Source organism: Odocoileus virginianus, chromosome 25 (assembly GCF_023699985.2).
Source record: "Odocoileus virginianus isolate 20LAN1187 ecotype Illinois chromosome 25, Ovbor_1.2, whole genome shotgun sequence".
NCBI lineage: Eukaryota > Metazoa > Chordata > Mammalia > Artiodactyla > Cervidae > Odocoileus > Odocoileus virginianus.
The window spans coordinates 47997753-48015816 of record NC_069698.1 but is presented as its reverse complement, the minus strand read 5'-3'; the positions used below and the strand labels follow the sequence as shown (position 1 = coordinate 48015816).

Sequence of the window (18064 nt, the reverse complement as noted above, 5' to 3'; positions counted from 1 at the left end):
ACATGGCTGAAGTATTGGAGCTTCAGCTTCGGCATCAGTATTTGAATATTTAGGGTCTATTTCCTTTAGGATTGACTGGTCTGAACTTGCAGTCCAAGGGACGCTCAAGAGTCTTCTCCAACACCAAAGTTCAAAAGCATCAATTCTTCGGTGCTCAGCTTTCTTTAGAGTCCAACTCTCACATCCATACATGACTACTGGAAAAACTATAGCTTTGACTAGACAGACCTTTGTTGGCAAAATAATGTCTCTGCTTTTTAAGATGCTGTCTGTCTATCAGAGATGTATTAAAGCTATGACTAACAAAGATATATGAAAGCTATGACCAACTTTACTTTTCTTCCAAGGAGCAAGTGCTTTTCAATTTCATGGCCGCAGTCACCATCTGCAGTGATTTTTGGAACCCAAGAAAATAAAGTCTGTCACTGTTTCCATTGTTTCCCCATCTATTTGCCATGAAGTGATAGGATCAAATGCCGTGATCTTAGTTTTTTGAATGTTGAGTTTTAAGCCAGCTTTTTCACTCTCCTCTTTCACCTTCATCAAGAGGCTCTTTAGTTCCTCATCACTTTCTATCGTTAGGGTAGTGTCATCTACATATCTAAGGTTATTGATATTTCTCTCAGCAATCTTGATTCCAGCTTGTGCTTCATCCAGTCTGGCATTTCGCATGATGTACTCTGTATAGAAGTTAAATAAGCAGAGTGATAATATAGAGCCTTGACATACTCCTTCCCAATTTTGAACCAGTCTGTTGTTCCATGTCCAGTTCTAACTGTTGCTTCTTGACCTACATAGAGGTTTCTCAGGAGGAAGGTCAGATAGTCTGGTATTCCCGTTTCTTGAAGAATTTTCCACAGTTTGTTGTGTGCCACTCAAAGGCTTTACCATAGTCAATGAAGCAGAAGTGGGTGTTTTTCTGGCATTCTCTTGCTTTTTCTATGATCCAGTGGATATTGGCAATTTGATCTCTGGTTCCCCTGAGGTTGCCATTAGCCCACTACAGAGCTGCCTGCTGGGTGATCCATGAATTGGAGAACAATGATATCAAAGAAGTTCTCACAGTGTTGTGAAAGTTCTAGACCTCCCAACGGACTTCCCAACCTGGGGATTTGGCAATGGGACTGGGAATCCCCAGGGAATCTGACTTTGAAAGTCAGTGGGATTTGATTACAGAACTTCCATAGGACTGGGGAAACAGAGACTCTTGCAGGGCACAAACAAAGCCTTGTGTGCACCAGAACCCAGGATAAAGGAGCAGTGACCCCACAAGAGGCTGAGCCAGATGTGTGTGTGTGTGTGTTTGGGAGTCTCCCATGGAGGTATGAGTTGACAGTGGCCTGCTCTGGGTTCAGGGGCACTGACAGCAGCTGTCCTGGGAGGCATGGTGTGCTGGCATAAGTCCTTTTAGAGGAGCCTTACCCCTGCTATGCTTTGACCTCAGGCCAAACTATAGGGAGTGAACACAGCACCACCCATCAGCAGAAAATTGGATTAAAGATTTACTGAGCATGGCCTTGCACCAGAGCAAGACAGTTTTCCCCAAAGTCAGTCCCTCCCATCAGGAAGCTTGCACAACCTCTTATCCTCCTCCATCAGAGTGCAGACAGAATAAAAACCACAATCACAGCAAACTAACCAAAATGTCCACATGGATTACTGCCTTGTCTAACTCAATGAAACTATGAGTCATGCCTTGTAGGGTCACCCAAGACCAAAGTGTCATGGTGGAGATTTCTGACAAAAGACGGTCCACTGGAGAAGGGAATGGAAACCACTTCAGCATTCTTGTCTTGAGAACCCCATGAATATCATGAAATGTCCATCTACTGAGGAATTAAGAAGACTATGGTCTATCCATTCAATGAAATGCTATTTGACAATAACAAAAAATTAAATATGGATTCATGCTACAGTATAGATGAACCTTGGAAACATTATTCTGAAAGAAAATAGCCAGACCCAAAAGCCTGTAAATAGTAGGCTTAAATTTATTTGAAATGTCCAGAATAGGCAAATCATAGAGACAGAAGTTAGATTAGTGGTTGTGAATGGAGAGTGACTTTTAATGATTATGGGGTTTCTTTTTTGAGGTGATGAATTTGTCCTGAAATTAAATAGTGATGATGGCTGACAACTCTGTGAATATAAAAATCACCAAGTTATATACTTTAAAAGGGTGAAATTTGTCATATGTGTATTGTCTCCTGTCAATGCAGAAGACACAGGAGATGTGCATTTGATCCCTGGGTTGGGAAGATCCCCTGGAGAAGAAAATGGCAATCCACCCCTATATTCTTGCCCGAAAAATCCCATGGACAGAGGAGCCTGGTGGGCCACAGTCCAAAGGGTCGCAAGGAGTTGCATGCAACTGAGCACAAGTACTTAGAAAAATGCATAGTAAGTCTTCTTACTATGTTACCCATGTCCAGGATTTCAGCAGAACCTAGCACCGACAGAACCATGCATAAATATTTGTTATTACTAACATATAAAATAAAAATATTGAATAACAACCAAACACATGGCTGACGTGCTTTCTCTGGGAAAGTCTAAAAGGAGACAGGAAGGTAAAAGAAACTTGCCGAAGAGTTTTTTTTTTTTTTTTTAATTGGGGGTAACCAATTCAGAGGCCAAGCCAGGTGGATAGTACCACCTGGTAAAAGACGCCTGCACACATTGCTATTACTTCTATTTCCATTCAGGTGTATCCTAAGAAAAGTATCAAAGCACAGGAGAACAGAAAAGACGAACTAAGGTTTTTTCCTTAATTATCTCTATCACCCAGAGAGAAAGGAAATAGGCCACCTGTGGCTGACACTGAACACGCTCGTCAAAGCGAGAGAAGCAGCTCGGGGCAATTTCACACAGCCAAGCAAAGACAGATTCTTTCAGATCTCAAGAAAGACGGGTCCAGAATTTATCAGGATGATTTATTTATGAGACTCACCTTACATACTCATTAGAAATATAGATTTTAAGGATCTTATGGTGGTAGCTGGAAATGATAGCTCTGGAAATCTGAATTTCAAACAAGTTCTTTAGGGTGTTCTGCCTGTTTACATTTGAGACCCCAACTCCAGTCCGGTCATTCAGACTAATGAAATACCATTATAACATATTAAAAAGCACAGACGTTACTTTGCCAACAAAGGTCCGTCTAGTCAAGGCTATGGTTTTTCCAGTGGTCATGTATGGATGTGAGAGTTGGACTGTGAAGAAAGCTGAGCGCTGAAAACTTGATGCTTTTGAACTGTGGTGTTGGAGAAGACTCTTGAGAGTCCCTTGGACTGCAAGGAGATCCAACCAGTCCATCCTAAAGGAGATCAGTCCTGGGTGTTCATTGGAAGGACTGATGCTGAGGCTGAAACTCCAGTACTTCTGCCACCTCATGCGAAGAGCTGACTCATTGAAAAAGTCCCTGATGCTCGGAGGGATTGGGGGCAGGAGAAGAAGAGGACGACAGAGGATGAGATGGCTGGATGGCATCACCGACTCGATGGGCATGAGTTTGAGTGAGATCCGGGAGTTGGTGATGGACAGGGAGGCCTTGTGTTCTGGGATTCACGGGGTCACAAAGAGTCAGACATGACTGAGCGACTGAAGTGAACTGAACTGAACTGAGCAGTAGATCCAAATTTCAGATTCAAATGTCACTGCATAGTTTTGTTGTTCAGTTGCTAAGTTGTGCCCGACTCTTTGAGACCCCATGGAGTGCAGCACGCCAGGTTTCTGTGTCCTTCATGATCTCCCAGAGTTTACTCAAACTCATGTCCATTGAATTGGTGATGCTATCCAACCATTCCATCCTCTGTCGTCTCTTTCTTCTCTTGCCCTCCATCTTTCCACCATCAGCGTCTTTTCCATTGAGTTGGCTCTTTGCATCAGGTGGCTGAAGTATTGGAGCTTCAGCTTCAGCATCAGTCCTTCCAATGAATATTCAGGGTTGATTTCCTTTAGGATTGACTTGTTTGATCTCCTTGCTGTTCAAGGGGCTCTCAAGAGTCTTCTCCAGCAGCACAATTCAAAAGCATCAATTCTTGGGCACTCAATCTTGTTTATGGTCCAGCTCTCACATTTGCACATGTCATTACATGGTAGAATCAGCAGTTAAAAATTTCAAGCAACCACAAAATTGTCAAAATTTAATGAGAGCAGTCACCTTTGTCATCTCCAACCCATAGACATATTTTCCAGTTTTCTCGGATTAGCTTATGAAGAATTTATACCATTTGGACTCTTGTGGATATAATCCCTATTTTTATTTATTTCTTTTGTTAAAAACTGAATTTGAAAATAGCCCTTATTTTTTTGATTCTGACTATAAATTCTCATAACATGCAGTCAATTTTTAGAATTAAAAAAGTCCAAAATTAATTAATATGATTTGTAGGAAGTTCTTCTGTCAGGGAACCTGAGAGAAGAGAAGTTTTAATAGAGAAAATGTCTGGAATGATTAGTTTTGCTCTTTGGTCTCTATAGTTGTCCATTAAGGGGAGAATATGCAAAAGGAGTTGGTATCCAGGATGTTTTCTTTATCTACTTTCAGAGAATCTAGACCTTATAAAAATCAATTCTTTCCTGAATATTTGAAATAGAATAGACTTAGCTTTGCTGTTCTCAGATTCTTTCTGGCTTAGTTTTGTCATGAGAAGTGGCCATACTTCTGCAAAGTGGGAGGAGAAGTAAGTGCTACATCTTAAAATACAACTGGTATTACATAATAGATCATGGTATCCAAGCTTGTTTTACTAGAAGTGAATAAGATCCAAGCATGGTATAACACGACTTTAAATTGGGCACCATTCCACTCAGCCTGAGTGTGGCAACTTCACAACAAGACAGCTTGGCAATATTCAACATGATTTACAATTGAAGATTGTGTGTTCCCCATGAAAAGAAAACATGTTAACAAGGATAATGCTCATAAATGAAAGTTACAGCCACTTTATCCATAGCTCTCCTATTATTTAGTGTTCTTTCAGCTTCTGTAAAAATTCTTGTTCTGATGGATTTCTGTAGCAATGTTTTAAAATTTTAAAAATTTGAGATGAAATTCACATAACATAAAGCAAGCCATTTAATTGGGGGATAATTGTTTTCCAATGTTGTGTTGGTTTCTGCCGTACAGCAACATAAATCAGCCGTAAGTATGTGTACATCCCCTCCCTGTTGAACCTCCCTTCCCCTCATCCCTCCTCTTCTAAAGTGTTAGTGTTAGTCACTCAGTGGTGTCCGACTCTTTGTGACCCCTTGGACTATAGCCTGCCAGGCTCCTCTGTCCATGGAATTCTCCAGGCAAGAATGCTGGAATGGGTTGCAATTTCCTTCTCCAGGGATTCTTCCTTACCCAGGGATCGAACCTGGGTCTCCTGCATTGCAGGCCGATTCTTTACTGCCTGAGCCACCGGGGAAGCCCATGTTGAGCTCCCCGTGTATTTCAGCAACTTCCCATCAGCTATCTGTTTTACATATGGTGATCTATATGTTTCAATGCTACAAAATGTAAACACAAGATAAGCCATTTTTAAAGTGAATAACTCAGTGGTGATGCAATCACCACCTCTAGTTACAAATAATTTTCCTATTCCAGAAGAAACCCCATACCCATTAGTATACCAATGTTTTTGAATGACATATGGAGATAATTTCAAGAAGCTATAGAAGTGTTTACATTATTGGCAAAGCTTTTTTTAGTTTAACTATGTCAGTTGGGAGGAGTTTATAATCAGAGAATTTAAAGAGCCTCACAGGATGCAATCAGAACAGTTGTTAAACCAGGGGACACTGATGAAAAGAATTCAATTGCGTGTCAAGGAAGGCACTGACTTTGAAGATACAACACATTCCTTTGTAAATAGAAAAGCCAACAAAAATGTGGGCAAAGAGTCTGTGGGTTGCTTTATATGCATTTTATTAGCAATAATAGAATTATATATGCAAATTTATGGCAAGATGTCTAGGCAAGCATGTCATGCCCACCAACTTGAGGTATAAAAGGCCCCATGCTGGACGAGAACTTCATTCCTTCTTGGGTAACTTGCTCTTCGCAATCTATCCAAATCCTTCCCAATTCCTACCACCATGACTCGTTTCTTCTGCTGCGGAAGCTACTTCCCAGGCTATCCTTCCTATGGGACCAATTTCCATAGGACCTTCAGAGCCACCCCCCTGAACTGCGTCGTGCCCCTCGGCTCCCCCCTGAGTTATGGTTATGGATGCAATGGCTACAGCTCCCTGGGCTACGGTTTTGGTGGCAGCAACTTTAGCAACCTGGGCTGTGGCTATGGGGGCAGCTTTTATAGGCCATGGGGCTCTGGCTCCGGCTTTGGCTACAGCACCTATTGATGGACCATGACTCCAGATGACTACGGGACTCGCCCTCAATTCTCTGTGTGCAGAACACCCTGAAAAAAAATGACTGTCTTCCTGCCTCCAGAAACACTTGAGAGAGATACATCTTCCATGTTGTTGCAGTCTTCTTGCTGAGATCCTGATCTTTGACATTGCTGAACAAGTCACCCAGGCATCAAATGCGATACTCATCTACAACCAAAGCAAGATTTTGTATTTCTCTAACATGCATGAATTTTACTAATGATGCAGACAGTCTGTCTCTTATGGTGGCTCTGCCCATGTATCATTAAATGCTACATCAATGTCAATGCATTACTATTAAATGGGTGAGTAGGAAGGGGTCTTGCTGTTCATCACAATAAACCCAATTCATTCAGCACAAACATTTTTGTTCTGGTGGTTTATTTTATTGTGCTTTTTTGTTACTTTGTTTTGCTCTCATCAACCAGTTTCAACCTGTGAGGGTGGACTTCAATCACATCTTATTCTGATTTCAGACTGTACACCCAGATAGGGTGATGCCTAACAATTTTGTCCCTTTATGTTGAGATTTTCAATTTTTTAAAAAATTCTTTAAAATGTCCTAAATTTAATCAGAATGCAGATGACCCTTGAACAGTGTGGGAGGTTAATCCATGTATAATTTATGTTCAGCCCTTTGTATCTGAGATTTTTCTTCATCCATGGATTCAACCAACTGTGGTGTGTGTAGCATTGTAGTACTTACTACTAAAAAACATCGGCATATAAGTGGACTTTTGAAGTTCAAACCCACTTTATTCAAGAATCAGTTGTATAGTCTGTATACTGTGGTTGTTAGTGTTTCTCTATGCTGATTTTATATAGGAAATTTTCTTAGCTGTTGAATGTTAAAAGAAAATTCTTTCCTCCTTTCATTATTGACACAATTCCATTTAGCTTCTTCCTCTTTTCCTGCTGTTTATAGAACTCATTATAGAGAGATTTAAACCCCATAAACTGTTGGAAAAATTTCCTTAAGTGGAATGAGTTATGAAACTGTTTTTAAGACTTCCTAAGATTTGGTCAATAAAGGCAAGTCAACAACTAAAATCACATAATACTTTTTTCCCCTATTCGATTGATGGGTTTTATTTTTCCCACCTTCTTCACTTCTGATTGTATATGTAGGCATATTAAAAATGAAGTATTTATTCTTTGGAATGATAGTTGCCATCAAAAGCACTTGAAATGATATGTGATCTGCACTTAGAAAATGCTTCCTGAGAAAACTCTGCTCTGTTTGAATTAAAGCTCATTCATTCACGCATGAAGTATTTATTGTACCCCTACCTGTCTCAGAAAAGATGCTCAATAATTGTTCATTGACTTGTTAAATCTCTGCTTTATAGGTGCAAAATATTGTATAGTCTGATACAAGGTTCATTTAGGTATGTATGAAGTTATTGGGCTCTGGTCACTCTGTTTAAAACTGGATGAATGTAAAAACCTGCCACTATCTCTGGACTGAGACACTCATTCAGTAGACACTCATCAAGAAGCTACAAGACCACACACTGTCTTAAAATATGGGGACAGAGATAAGTAAAACATAATTCTGACTCTCAAGAGTTAAATATACTTTTGTTGTTGTTCAGTTGCTAAGACGTGTCTGACTCTTTGCGTCCCCATGCACTGCAGCGTGCCAGGCTCCTTTGTCCTTCACTACCTCCTGGAGGTTGTCCAAACTCATGTCCCCTGAGTCTGTGATGCTATCTAACCAGCTCATCCTCTGCTGCCCCCTTTTCCTTTGGTCTTCAATCTTTCCCAGCATCAGGGTCTTTCCTGATAAGTTGGATCTTTACATCAGGTGGCCAAAGTATTGGAGTCTCAGCTTCAGCATCAGTCCTTCCAATGATCATTCAGAGTTGATTCCCTTTAGAATTGACAGGTTGATCTCCTTGCAGTCCAAGGGACTCTCAAGAGTCTTCGCCAACAACACAGTTCAAAAGCATCAATTCTTCAGCGCTCAGCCTTCTTTATGATCCAACTCTCATATCCATCCATGACTACTAGAAAAACCAGAGCTTTGACTATGCAGACCTTTAATAGTCTCTTATTTTATGCCAATTAAGGTGTTATATTAATAAATGATTGTCCAAAGACTCATTTCTTTCCAAGGACCCAAAATAAGAGATAGCCTATGATAAGATATATATCCCTTGATTTTGGCTTATCCAACTTTCCTCATGATTAAATTCATACTTAGAATTTTTTGATACAAATGATATCAAAGTGATACATGAATGATGCTGAGTGATGCTGAATCCTTTTCAGTGCATTGAATAAGGAGACACTTTATGTTGGTTCATGCAAAGTTGGTTGTTTGGTTACCTTGATCACTTGATGAAGCAGCTTCCTACAAGTTTCTTCACTGCAAATTTGCTATTTTTCTCTGTCTAATTAATAATTAATTTGTGTCAAAACTTTGACACTATGCAAATATTCTATTCCTTACCAAGTTTTCATCCAGTCTTAGGATCCATTCACAATTTTTAAATTTTATACATCCTTCTGCATTTATTGCTTGACAGTCTATTGTAAGAAAGAGCTTTCTGTTCTCCCCATTTATTTTTGTGTGCTTATTTATTGTTATCAAAAACTATACCAATGTGGGCTTTAGGATTCTTATTTTACTCAATGTGTTACTATCCACTAATATTATTTTTTTCATTAATAATATTATTAACTTTCATGTTCTAATTGCCCCAGATTTGGAGTGTGGGGACACCATCATTCTGGCTCCTTTGTCCTTTAGAAATGGTTCCCATTGCTGTTTGATCAATGCCTTATTTTCTGACTCAATGAGATATTCCAGGCTCATCTTGAACTCTTCTGCTTCAATCATGGAAGCACTGGGTCCCTTTGGTACAGACTGGTATTTAGAAAATATAATATAGATGTTAATGAGATGTACTCATTGCTATGGTATCATTGATACATATGCTAATTTCTATTCTCTCATATTAAACCAGTTAACCCTAAAGGAAATAAACCCTGATAATTCATCAGAAGCTGAAGCTCCAATACTTTGGCCACCTGACGTGAAGAGCCAACTCAATGGAAAAAACCCTGATGCTGGGAAAGATGGAGGGCAGGAGGAGAAGGGGATGAATGAGGATGAGATGGTTGGATGGGCTCACTGACTCAATGGGTATGAGTTTGAGCAAACTCTAGGAGATGGTGCAGGACAGGGAAGCCTGGCGTGCTGCAGTCCATGGGGTTGCAGAGAGTCAGACACAACCTAATGGCTGAACAATGCACAATAACATACATTATAACAGTCATTGCTAAGGTTGTTAATCATTCTTTCAGATTTAATAATGACATATGGACAAGCTGCACTGGAATTCTGGGCTTGGGGGAAAGTCACTGACAGGCAGAATTCACGTTAGGGTGAGAGAAGGGTGGCTGACGTTTAGGCTGGATGAGGTCTCCAAATGCCAGGGTGTAAAGGTCTGAAGTTTTGCTCTAAAGTTGAAATGAGAAGTTGCCCTAGTACCCCCTTGTTCTTCAATGAGATTTTTATTTAACTACTTTATCTTTGTTTCAGTCCCAAAGTTGCTTTTTTTGTTTTTCTTTTAATATTCTGAGTCCTGATTCTCCCTGTGAAGTTGAAGGGGAGGTCTGTTTAGTTTCACGTGTAGATGCCTCCTCTCGTAGTCTCTGCCATGACTTTCTCCTTGTTTTTCCTTCATTTCTTTTCCATCATCCAGACATTTAGTTATCTCTCCTCCACTGATATTGTCCCCACAATTCTCCTTGTCATTGTTGGCTTCCAACTTTTGCTTTAATTTAATGAATTCTGGGGAAGGCGAGGGGAAAAAATCTGGTTCATCTGCCAACCTAAAAAATGTAAAATCCTTAAAGAGGGACAGGAAGGGATTAAGAACAATAACTACCTGTTTTCTTTCCTCCTGCGGTAATTGTGTAATAGATACAACAATAGATAATTTCACTACTTATTTGCATATGAATTTTTTGAGATGGATTTCTTTATTATGTTACTAAAAAGGAAACCTGTGTTGAAAATTTAGTGATTTGTTTGAGGCTGATCATTCATTTGTAAAGAAAAATGCCAAGCTATAGTTAGCCAATGGGGACCTGATTCTAAGTCCATCCCTCCACTATAAAACAAGTCATGCAGCATTTAAAAAATTATAGAACTCTTTCCCAGAAATACCCCTGCATAATGCACTTCTTATGCCATTAATAACTATCTAATATAGTTATTATATTAAATATATATTGGATTTACATTTTACAGAATATGTCCATAGAATTTTATTTAATTCTGAAAACTATCTTGGGAGGTGGGTATCATGAAAATATTGATGGAAATTAAGTAATTTTCCCAAGTGGGAAAATATTTATCAACTGGGAGAGTTAAGCTTTGAGCCAAGGTATCAAACTGAGGTCTCCTGACTCCTTTCATGAATATTATTTTACTTTCATTATGTGTTTAGTGATCTGACCCTAATTGTGGTTATCAAGTTCCTCCAGTGTTTTTATAAGCTTGTCAAATAAGTTTAATAAATATTACACTTCATTCTTTATCTTGATACCAAGTCCTTGGGTTTTTTCCATCTCAGTATCTCTAAGAAGTGGTGGCAGATCTTCACTCCCCATTTCTGCATCCATTCACACCCTTATCACTTCTTACCTGGATTAAAACACCAGATGCCTGTCTGGTGTGCCAGGCAGTGTCTAACCCATCTCCTACACTATAGATGAAATCATTACTCAAAATGCAAATCTAATACCATGACTTTCTTTCACAGACTCTGGCTATTTTGTGGTTATTTCAGGATAAAGATCAATTAGTGGCACACAAGAGCATCAGTTGCTCTAGTCTCATTTCCTACTTCATTATAACATGCTTCCCTTTCTCCTGCAATGGGACACACTATAGTTCTTTGCTGTTTCTGCCCTAGTCTTCACCTAGCGAACTCCTACAGAGCCTTCAAAAGGACTTCCTCTACCCCAGGGTTCCTCCCTTGTTTCAGCTGAAAAGCTTCACCTCTGTTACGGCGCTCACACTGCTCTGCCCACCAACCGAGACCACCTGGAACACGCTGTAACCAACAAAGTTGGGCTTATTAACTTATGGTGACGACGGAGATCATGCAGCATGAGAAACTGTAGGATGTCTCAATAAGACGGTGTAGGAGGGGCTTGATCTAGGATTTGCACTTGAGGGATTCGATATTGGAGATGATTAAAGGAGACAGGTGGCTTCCCAGGTCACTCAGTGGCAAAGAATTTGCCTGGCAATGCAGGAGACACAGGAGATGTGGGCTGGATCCTTGGTTTGGGAAGATCTCTTGGAGGAGGAAAGGGCAACCCACTCAAGCATTCTTGCCTGGGAAATCTCACGGACAGAGGAGCCTGGTGGGCTACAGTCCATGATGTCACAAAGAGTCAAAATGCAACTGAGCATGCATGCAAACACACAAAGGAGGCAGGGGTATCTTCTGGATTGGGTACCATCTGTAGCAAATTTTCACAGAGTTAGTGGTTTAAAAACAACACAAATTTACTCTTACAAGTTTGGAGGTCAGACATTCCAAAATCAAGGTGTTGGTAGGACTGTATTCATTGTGGAGGCTTTAGAGGACAACCTATTTCCTTGCTTTTCCAGATTTAATAGACTGCCCCAATTCCTTTGTTTGCATCTTCCTCCTTTATCTTCAAAGGCAATAGCATAGCATTTTCAAATCTCACGCCCTGATTCTGACTCTGACCCTCCTACTTTGCTCTTTCACTTTAAGGATCCTGTTGATTATTGGGACAGCCCAGATAATCCAGAATAATCTCTCTATCTCTAGGCTGGTGGATTAGCAACCTCAATGCCCTCTTGTCACCTAATGTAACATATTCACAGGTTCTGGAAATTGGGATAGTGGCATCATTGGGGTACCATTAGTCTACCTTCCACAGGAAACAGACCTAATTCTATGGTTGGGTATTTTAACAAAACTTTTATCGAAGAAATGGAAAAATGCTGAAGCTGTCATTGCTAAAAAGGGCAGCAGTCACTGAAAATGATGCTTAGTCACTTTTTTTGGTTTGAATAGTGTTCTTGTTTTCGTCTGTTTTTGGGTGTGAGTATGGAGTGGCTTTGTTTTTGTCTCTCTCCATCTCTCACTGCCTGACCCTGCCTTATTAATGCTCTTTCTGGAGACTGTGTGCAGGGAGCAGGGAATGCTCTGGTTTACCATTTGTGTTTTCAGGGCTGCTGTTGATCTTTCTCACCATCATTAGTTGACAGGTCAGATTCCCTCATTGTAGCATGTATGTTGTAAGGTTTTTGGGAGAAAGCCCCATGTTTTACTCAATGCTCTATTCCCAGTGCTATATCCCAGACACTTGATAAATATTTGTTGAATTAATATAATTATTTAAAGCCTTAGAGAAAAAGCCCACTCCCTTTCCATTTAGAATATGGTCAGCAGACAATAAACATGGACATCCTCTGGAAGCCTCTTCAGAATGCACAGGCATGGGCCTTCCTCGTCAGAATCAAACTCTGCACACAGACAAGATCCGCAGGTGATTTGTGTGCACATAAAATTTAAGTATTGGGTGGGGGGACTTCCCTGATGGTTCAGTGATTAAGAATCCACCTGCAATGCAGGGGGTGGGAGTTCCATCCCTGGTTGGGGAACTAAGATCCCCCATGCCAAGGGGCAACTAAGCCTGAGAGCTGCAAATACTGAGTCTGTGTTTCACAATGAAAAATCCTGCATGATGTAGTGAAGAGCCTCGTGCCACAAGTAAGGCCCAGCGCAGCCAGAATGAATAAGCAAATATATGAATACAAACATAAGTAAAGAAAAAATCAATATAAAAAGATTTGAGTATTAGTCATGTCTGGTTAATTTTTTATCCAAAAGAAGGAGAGAAGGAGACATTCCTCATTGTTGATTTTTTCAAGTGTCGATGAGACAGTATTAACATTTTCAGCAACAAGGAAAAGTTAAAAAATTATTTTCCCGTACTTTTGTTCTACTTTTTATTGCTATTTACAGAAAAACTAGTTCCCTTTTCTTTTTCTTTTTTTATTTTCTATTGAGGATAGAGAAATAGCTCTTAAAATTATAGCAGGAGAGCTTTCTGCTAGGTAAATGGAAATATTTCTTGTTTCTATGGCCTGCCAGGCAGAGACTGCTCAGAATGTTCTATGTCTCCAGAGTATGTTGAGTATGGTTGTCTCTAAAAATACCCTGTTATTCCTCAGACACCAATTCCTTTTCAGTGACTTGCCTCTGAGGCTCCTGACATTATCTTTGACAATGATAATTGAGTTAGAGTGTCCTGTTCTGTTTTCTTCACTTTCAATCATCCTCCTCTTTTAATAATCTGCTTTACACATATGCCTCGCTATTTCCATTCTGAAGCTTTTTTGTCCTACACACTTGGTTGCCACTACAGAATTTTCAAGGCTTTCCTAATGAACAACCTTAAATGTTAAGAGAAATCTTTGGGACAAAACCCCTCATTTTTTAAATTTAAATTTATTTTTATGTTCATTTTTGGTTAGTAGAGACTTTGAAGAAATGATGATCTTGGTAGATTGATCTCATCATTCTTTGTAGTTTGGCTGTAATGGGAAATACTGTTTTCAAGTCATCAGATGAGCATGAGCTCACATAGTCCAAAGGGTAACCAACAAGTAAGTATGTTGAAATGTCACCCTTCCCCTCACTAGCAAGTCTGCCTTAGCACTGAGGTAGCACGGCAGGCCATAATTTCTCATCTTTGATCCTTTTCACCAACTCAGCTTGCCGGTTGCTGCTGTGGCTTAATTTTATATACATTTTCAGTTTCTGACTCTAACTCTCCCTTTGTGTCACAAGAAGTAGACCTCAGCTCCTCCGGTTTGCATCAAAGAGAACAGAAGGTAGATGCTCAAAAAGGACCTTCAGATCCCACTAGAGACTAAAATCTTGCAGCAAAAAAGGTAGCTTTCTTGGGAATTTCTTTTTCATGTTGATTCTGAAACACATGTGAGATGTTTCTGGCTAGAGTCAGTGAGCCTTTTATGCATCTAGGCATTGTTGTGGTATCACATTATTTCTTAAGAAAGCCACACAGGTTCTACATCAAATAACAAACTTCATTAATTAGTTGCTTGCTCTACCATTAACCTAGTAGCCTCACAAATGTGGCTTAGCCCCAAGAGTGCTGAGATAGCAAGGTAGTGAAATTGTGTCTCAAGTTGGTCCCAGGACCTGGTCAGCAAGTTCTGATCCATGTCAGGTGACCACTCTTGGAGTATGCTGCCTGGCAGTCACATTTGACTGCATGTGACCTTGACTTCAGAGCAGCATTTTTGGCCTTGGCTCTGTTGACTTTTGGGGCTGAATAGTTTTTTGTTGTTGAGGGGAGAGGAGTGTTCTGTGCACTGTAGGATGTTTGGCAGCATCCCTGGCCTCTCTCATTAGATGGAAAGCAACAACCTACCAGTCACGACAAGTGAAATGGTCTCTAGATAATTGCCAAATGTCCCCTGGTGAGCAAAGCTGTTCATGATAATAAGTTATATCAATTCTGCTTATTAATCCTGGCTAAGAAGGTGTCGGGCTTCCTGGGTAGCTCAGCTGGTAAAGAATCTGTCTGCAATGCAGGAGATGCTGGTTTGTTTCCTGGGTCAGGAAGTTCCCCTGGAGAAGGGATAGGCTACCCACTCCAGTATTCTTAGGCTTCCCTGTGGCTCAGACAGTAAGGAATCCACCTGCAATTCAGGAGACTTGGGTTCAATCCCTGGAGGAGAGCATGGGGACCCACTCCAGTATTTTTGCCTGGAGAGTACCCATGGACAGAGGAGCCTGGTGGGATACAATCTGTAGGGTGGCAAAGAGTTGGACATAACTCAGCGACTAAGCACAGAGCAGCACACAAGAAGCTTTCTCCTTTTCTTCCTTCACCATTTTAAGCTCATCCCATTTTAAGTTGTGTGTTTTCTTAATGAGGACACCTTTACAGATGGCTTACCAGTGAATAGTATAGGTTTCTCAAGGAGTGGCCAAAGCACTTTCTTATTATTTTTTCATGGCACCACTTGGCTTATGTGGTCTTAGTTCTCTGAACAAGGATGAAAACTGGGCCACAGCAATGAAGCGCTGAGTCCTAACCACTGGACAGTGAGGGTTCCCCAAAGCACTTTATGGGAATGACTTGGGCTGCTTATTCAAAATGCAGACTCCTCAGCCCCAGCCCAGACCCAGGGAATCAGAATCTATAGGAAAGGAGATCAGTAATATGCATACTAAATAAGTATTCAAGGGGATTTTTGCAGTCTAAACTTTGAAACTACTGCAGTGGAATATCTTGTAGAAATTTCAACATTTCTCTTCTAAGATTCTGTTGCTAGATTCTGTGTTTTAAATTGATGGCAGCTGGGAGCTCCTGAGTGTGTCAGCAGGGGCGTGTAACACAGTGAGCAAAATTACTCTGTATAGTTGCATGCTTAATTGGCCAAATCCGATGGGAGATAGTTGAATTGTAATCTTAGCTTCTCAGTGATTTTGATGTTAGGGTCATACAGTGGCTAAGGTGGTGAATCTCAGGGAATCAACTTACCTCCTGTTACAGTAGAATGACTTGGAGCCCAGCAAGTGATTTGCCTAAATTCTTTCAGCAAGTGAGTGGCCAATTTAGATTTAGAATACAGTAAGTCCTCTACATGCAAGCGAGTTTCTTTCTAGGAGTGCATTTATGAGTCCAATTTGCTCATACATACAACAAAGTTAGCCTAGGTACACAACTAACACAATTGGCTATTTAGTGTTGTTATTGTTTAGTCACTCAATCATGTCCAAATCTTTGCTACCCCATGGACTGTAGCCCCCCAGGCTCCTCCGCCTATGAAATTTCCCAGGTGAGTATACTGGTGTGGGTTGTCATTTCCTCCTCCCAGGGATCCTCCCCACCCAGGGACTGAACCCGTGTCTCCTGCATTGGCAAGTGGGTTCTTCACCGCTGCACCACCTGGGAAGGCCATTCAAGGGTTCTATATAATACTGCACTGTAATAAGTTTATAATACTTTTCACACAAATAATATATAAAAAACAAGCACAACAGATAAAGGATCTTTAATCCTACAGTAAAGTACCTTGAAAGGTACAGTAGTACAGTGGAATGGCTGGCATTTCTTAGCAGTACCAACTACATCACTGCTGCTTTTACACCTGCTTCTGGCCATCCTGGGCCTGAAATAAAGATACTGTACTACTGTACACAGTACAGTAAGTACACAAAAGCACAACCTCTTGTAGGAGATGCACAACATGACAACGGACACCAGACACACGAACTGACTTCTGTGATTGGACATGGGAACACACGCTAACATCTTTGAAAGTTTACAGCTTGAAGATTGGTATGTAGAGAACTTATTATATTTGTTCATTCACTCATTAGCTCAAGTAATATTAATTAAAAACTTACATTATGCCCAGTAGTGAGCTAAGCACTGAGGAATCAAGCCTGATGGAAGACATCATATTTGCTGTCCTAGAAGCAAGCACAGTGGTGGGACAGGTGCCAATCACACAAATACGGTTAAAAGACTACAAACAGGAGGGAGATGATGGCCTTTATGATACTATAAGTGGACTTTGTCGCCTCAGGGAGCACCGAAAGCCCTCCCAAGGGAAGTGATTGAACTAGTATCTGAAGGTTAATGGGAGCTGAGGACAAGAGAACAATTCCATGTAGAACAAGCAACAAGTGACCAAACATGATACATTTGAAGATCTAAGATAGTCAGCAATGTCTAAGCAGAGAGAGTTGGGGAGTTTTAGGTCAGTTTAAACATAAAAATATCTAAAAGTCAATGGGATGATACTGAAATGTTTTTTAACATGTGTGTCCCTGTGTGTGTGTGTGTGTGTGTGTGTGTGTGTGTGTATCATAAACAGATCTACATTTTTTAGACAGTTAGGTGGTGAGAAGCAGTTTGTAAGGAGGAAAACTGTCAACTCAGTTGACTCAGTTTTGCAGTCACTGTAACAGTGTCAGTTCAGTTCAGTTCACTTGCTCAGTTGTGTCCACTCTTTGCAACCCCATGGACTGCAGCTCGCCAGGCCTCCCTGCCCATCACCAACTCCTGGAGCTTACTCAAACTTATGTCCATTGAGTTGGTGATGCCATCCAGCCATCTCATCCTCTTTCGTCCCCTTCTCCTCCTGCCATCAGTTTTCCCCAGAATCAGGGTAGCAGTGTAGGTATGTAAATTAGTACCTTGGATTAGGGAGTATGGCAGGATGAACAAGGAGCTCCCAAAGTTGTCCACTCTGAATCCCTACAACCTATAAATATGATACCTTCCATGGAAAAAGGGGCACAGCAGAAGTGATGATGAGTTAAAGATCTTGATGTGGGGAGATTATCCTGGATTTTCCAGGTGGCCCAATGTAGTCACAAGGGTCCTTATAAGAGGGGAAGGCAGAGGAATCAGAGTGAGTAGCAGCAGACAGTATGACAGAAGCAAGAGACTGGAGTGATGAAAGGAAGTGGCCACAGGCCAAGAATGAGGGCCACCTCTGGAAGCTGAAGAAGGCCAGTCCAGAAGACAGATTGTCCTCTCTAGAGTCTTTACAAGGAAGTGGCCAAGTCAACACCTTAATTTCAGACTTCTCACTGCTGGAATTGCATGACAATACATTTGTGTCTTTTTTAGT

At 40.7% G+C, this 18064-nt stretch overlaps 1 protein-coding gene across 1 annotated transcript; it reads left to right on the top strand.

Annotated features, from left to right (window-relative positions):
- Positions 1-6040: 6040 nt before the first annotated feature.
- On the top strand, positions 6041-6531 carry KRTAP7-1 (keratin associated protein 7-1). The gene has a single exon (XM_020914493.2). The coding sequence runs from the start codon at positions 6085-6087 to the stop codon at positions 6346-6348; it is 264 nt and encodes an 87-aa protein (XP_020770152.2). The 5' UTR covers positions 6041-6084; the 3' UTR covers positions 6349-6531.
- The last annotated feature ends 11533 nt before the right edge of the window (positions 6532-18064 follow it).

Bases quoted from the DNA above. Each gene is read 5' to 3' on its own strand.
- KRTAP7-1 (XM_020914493.2), top strand. From the start codon at position 6,085: ATGACTCGTTTCTTCTGCTGCGGAAGCTACTTCCCAGGCTATCCTTCC.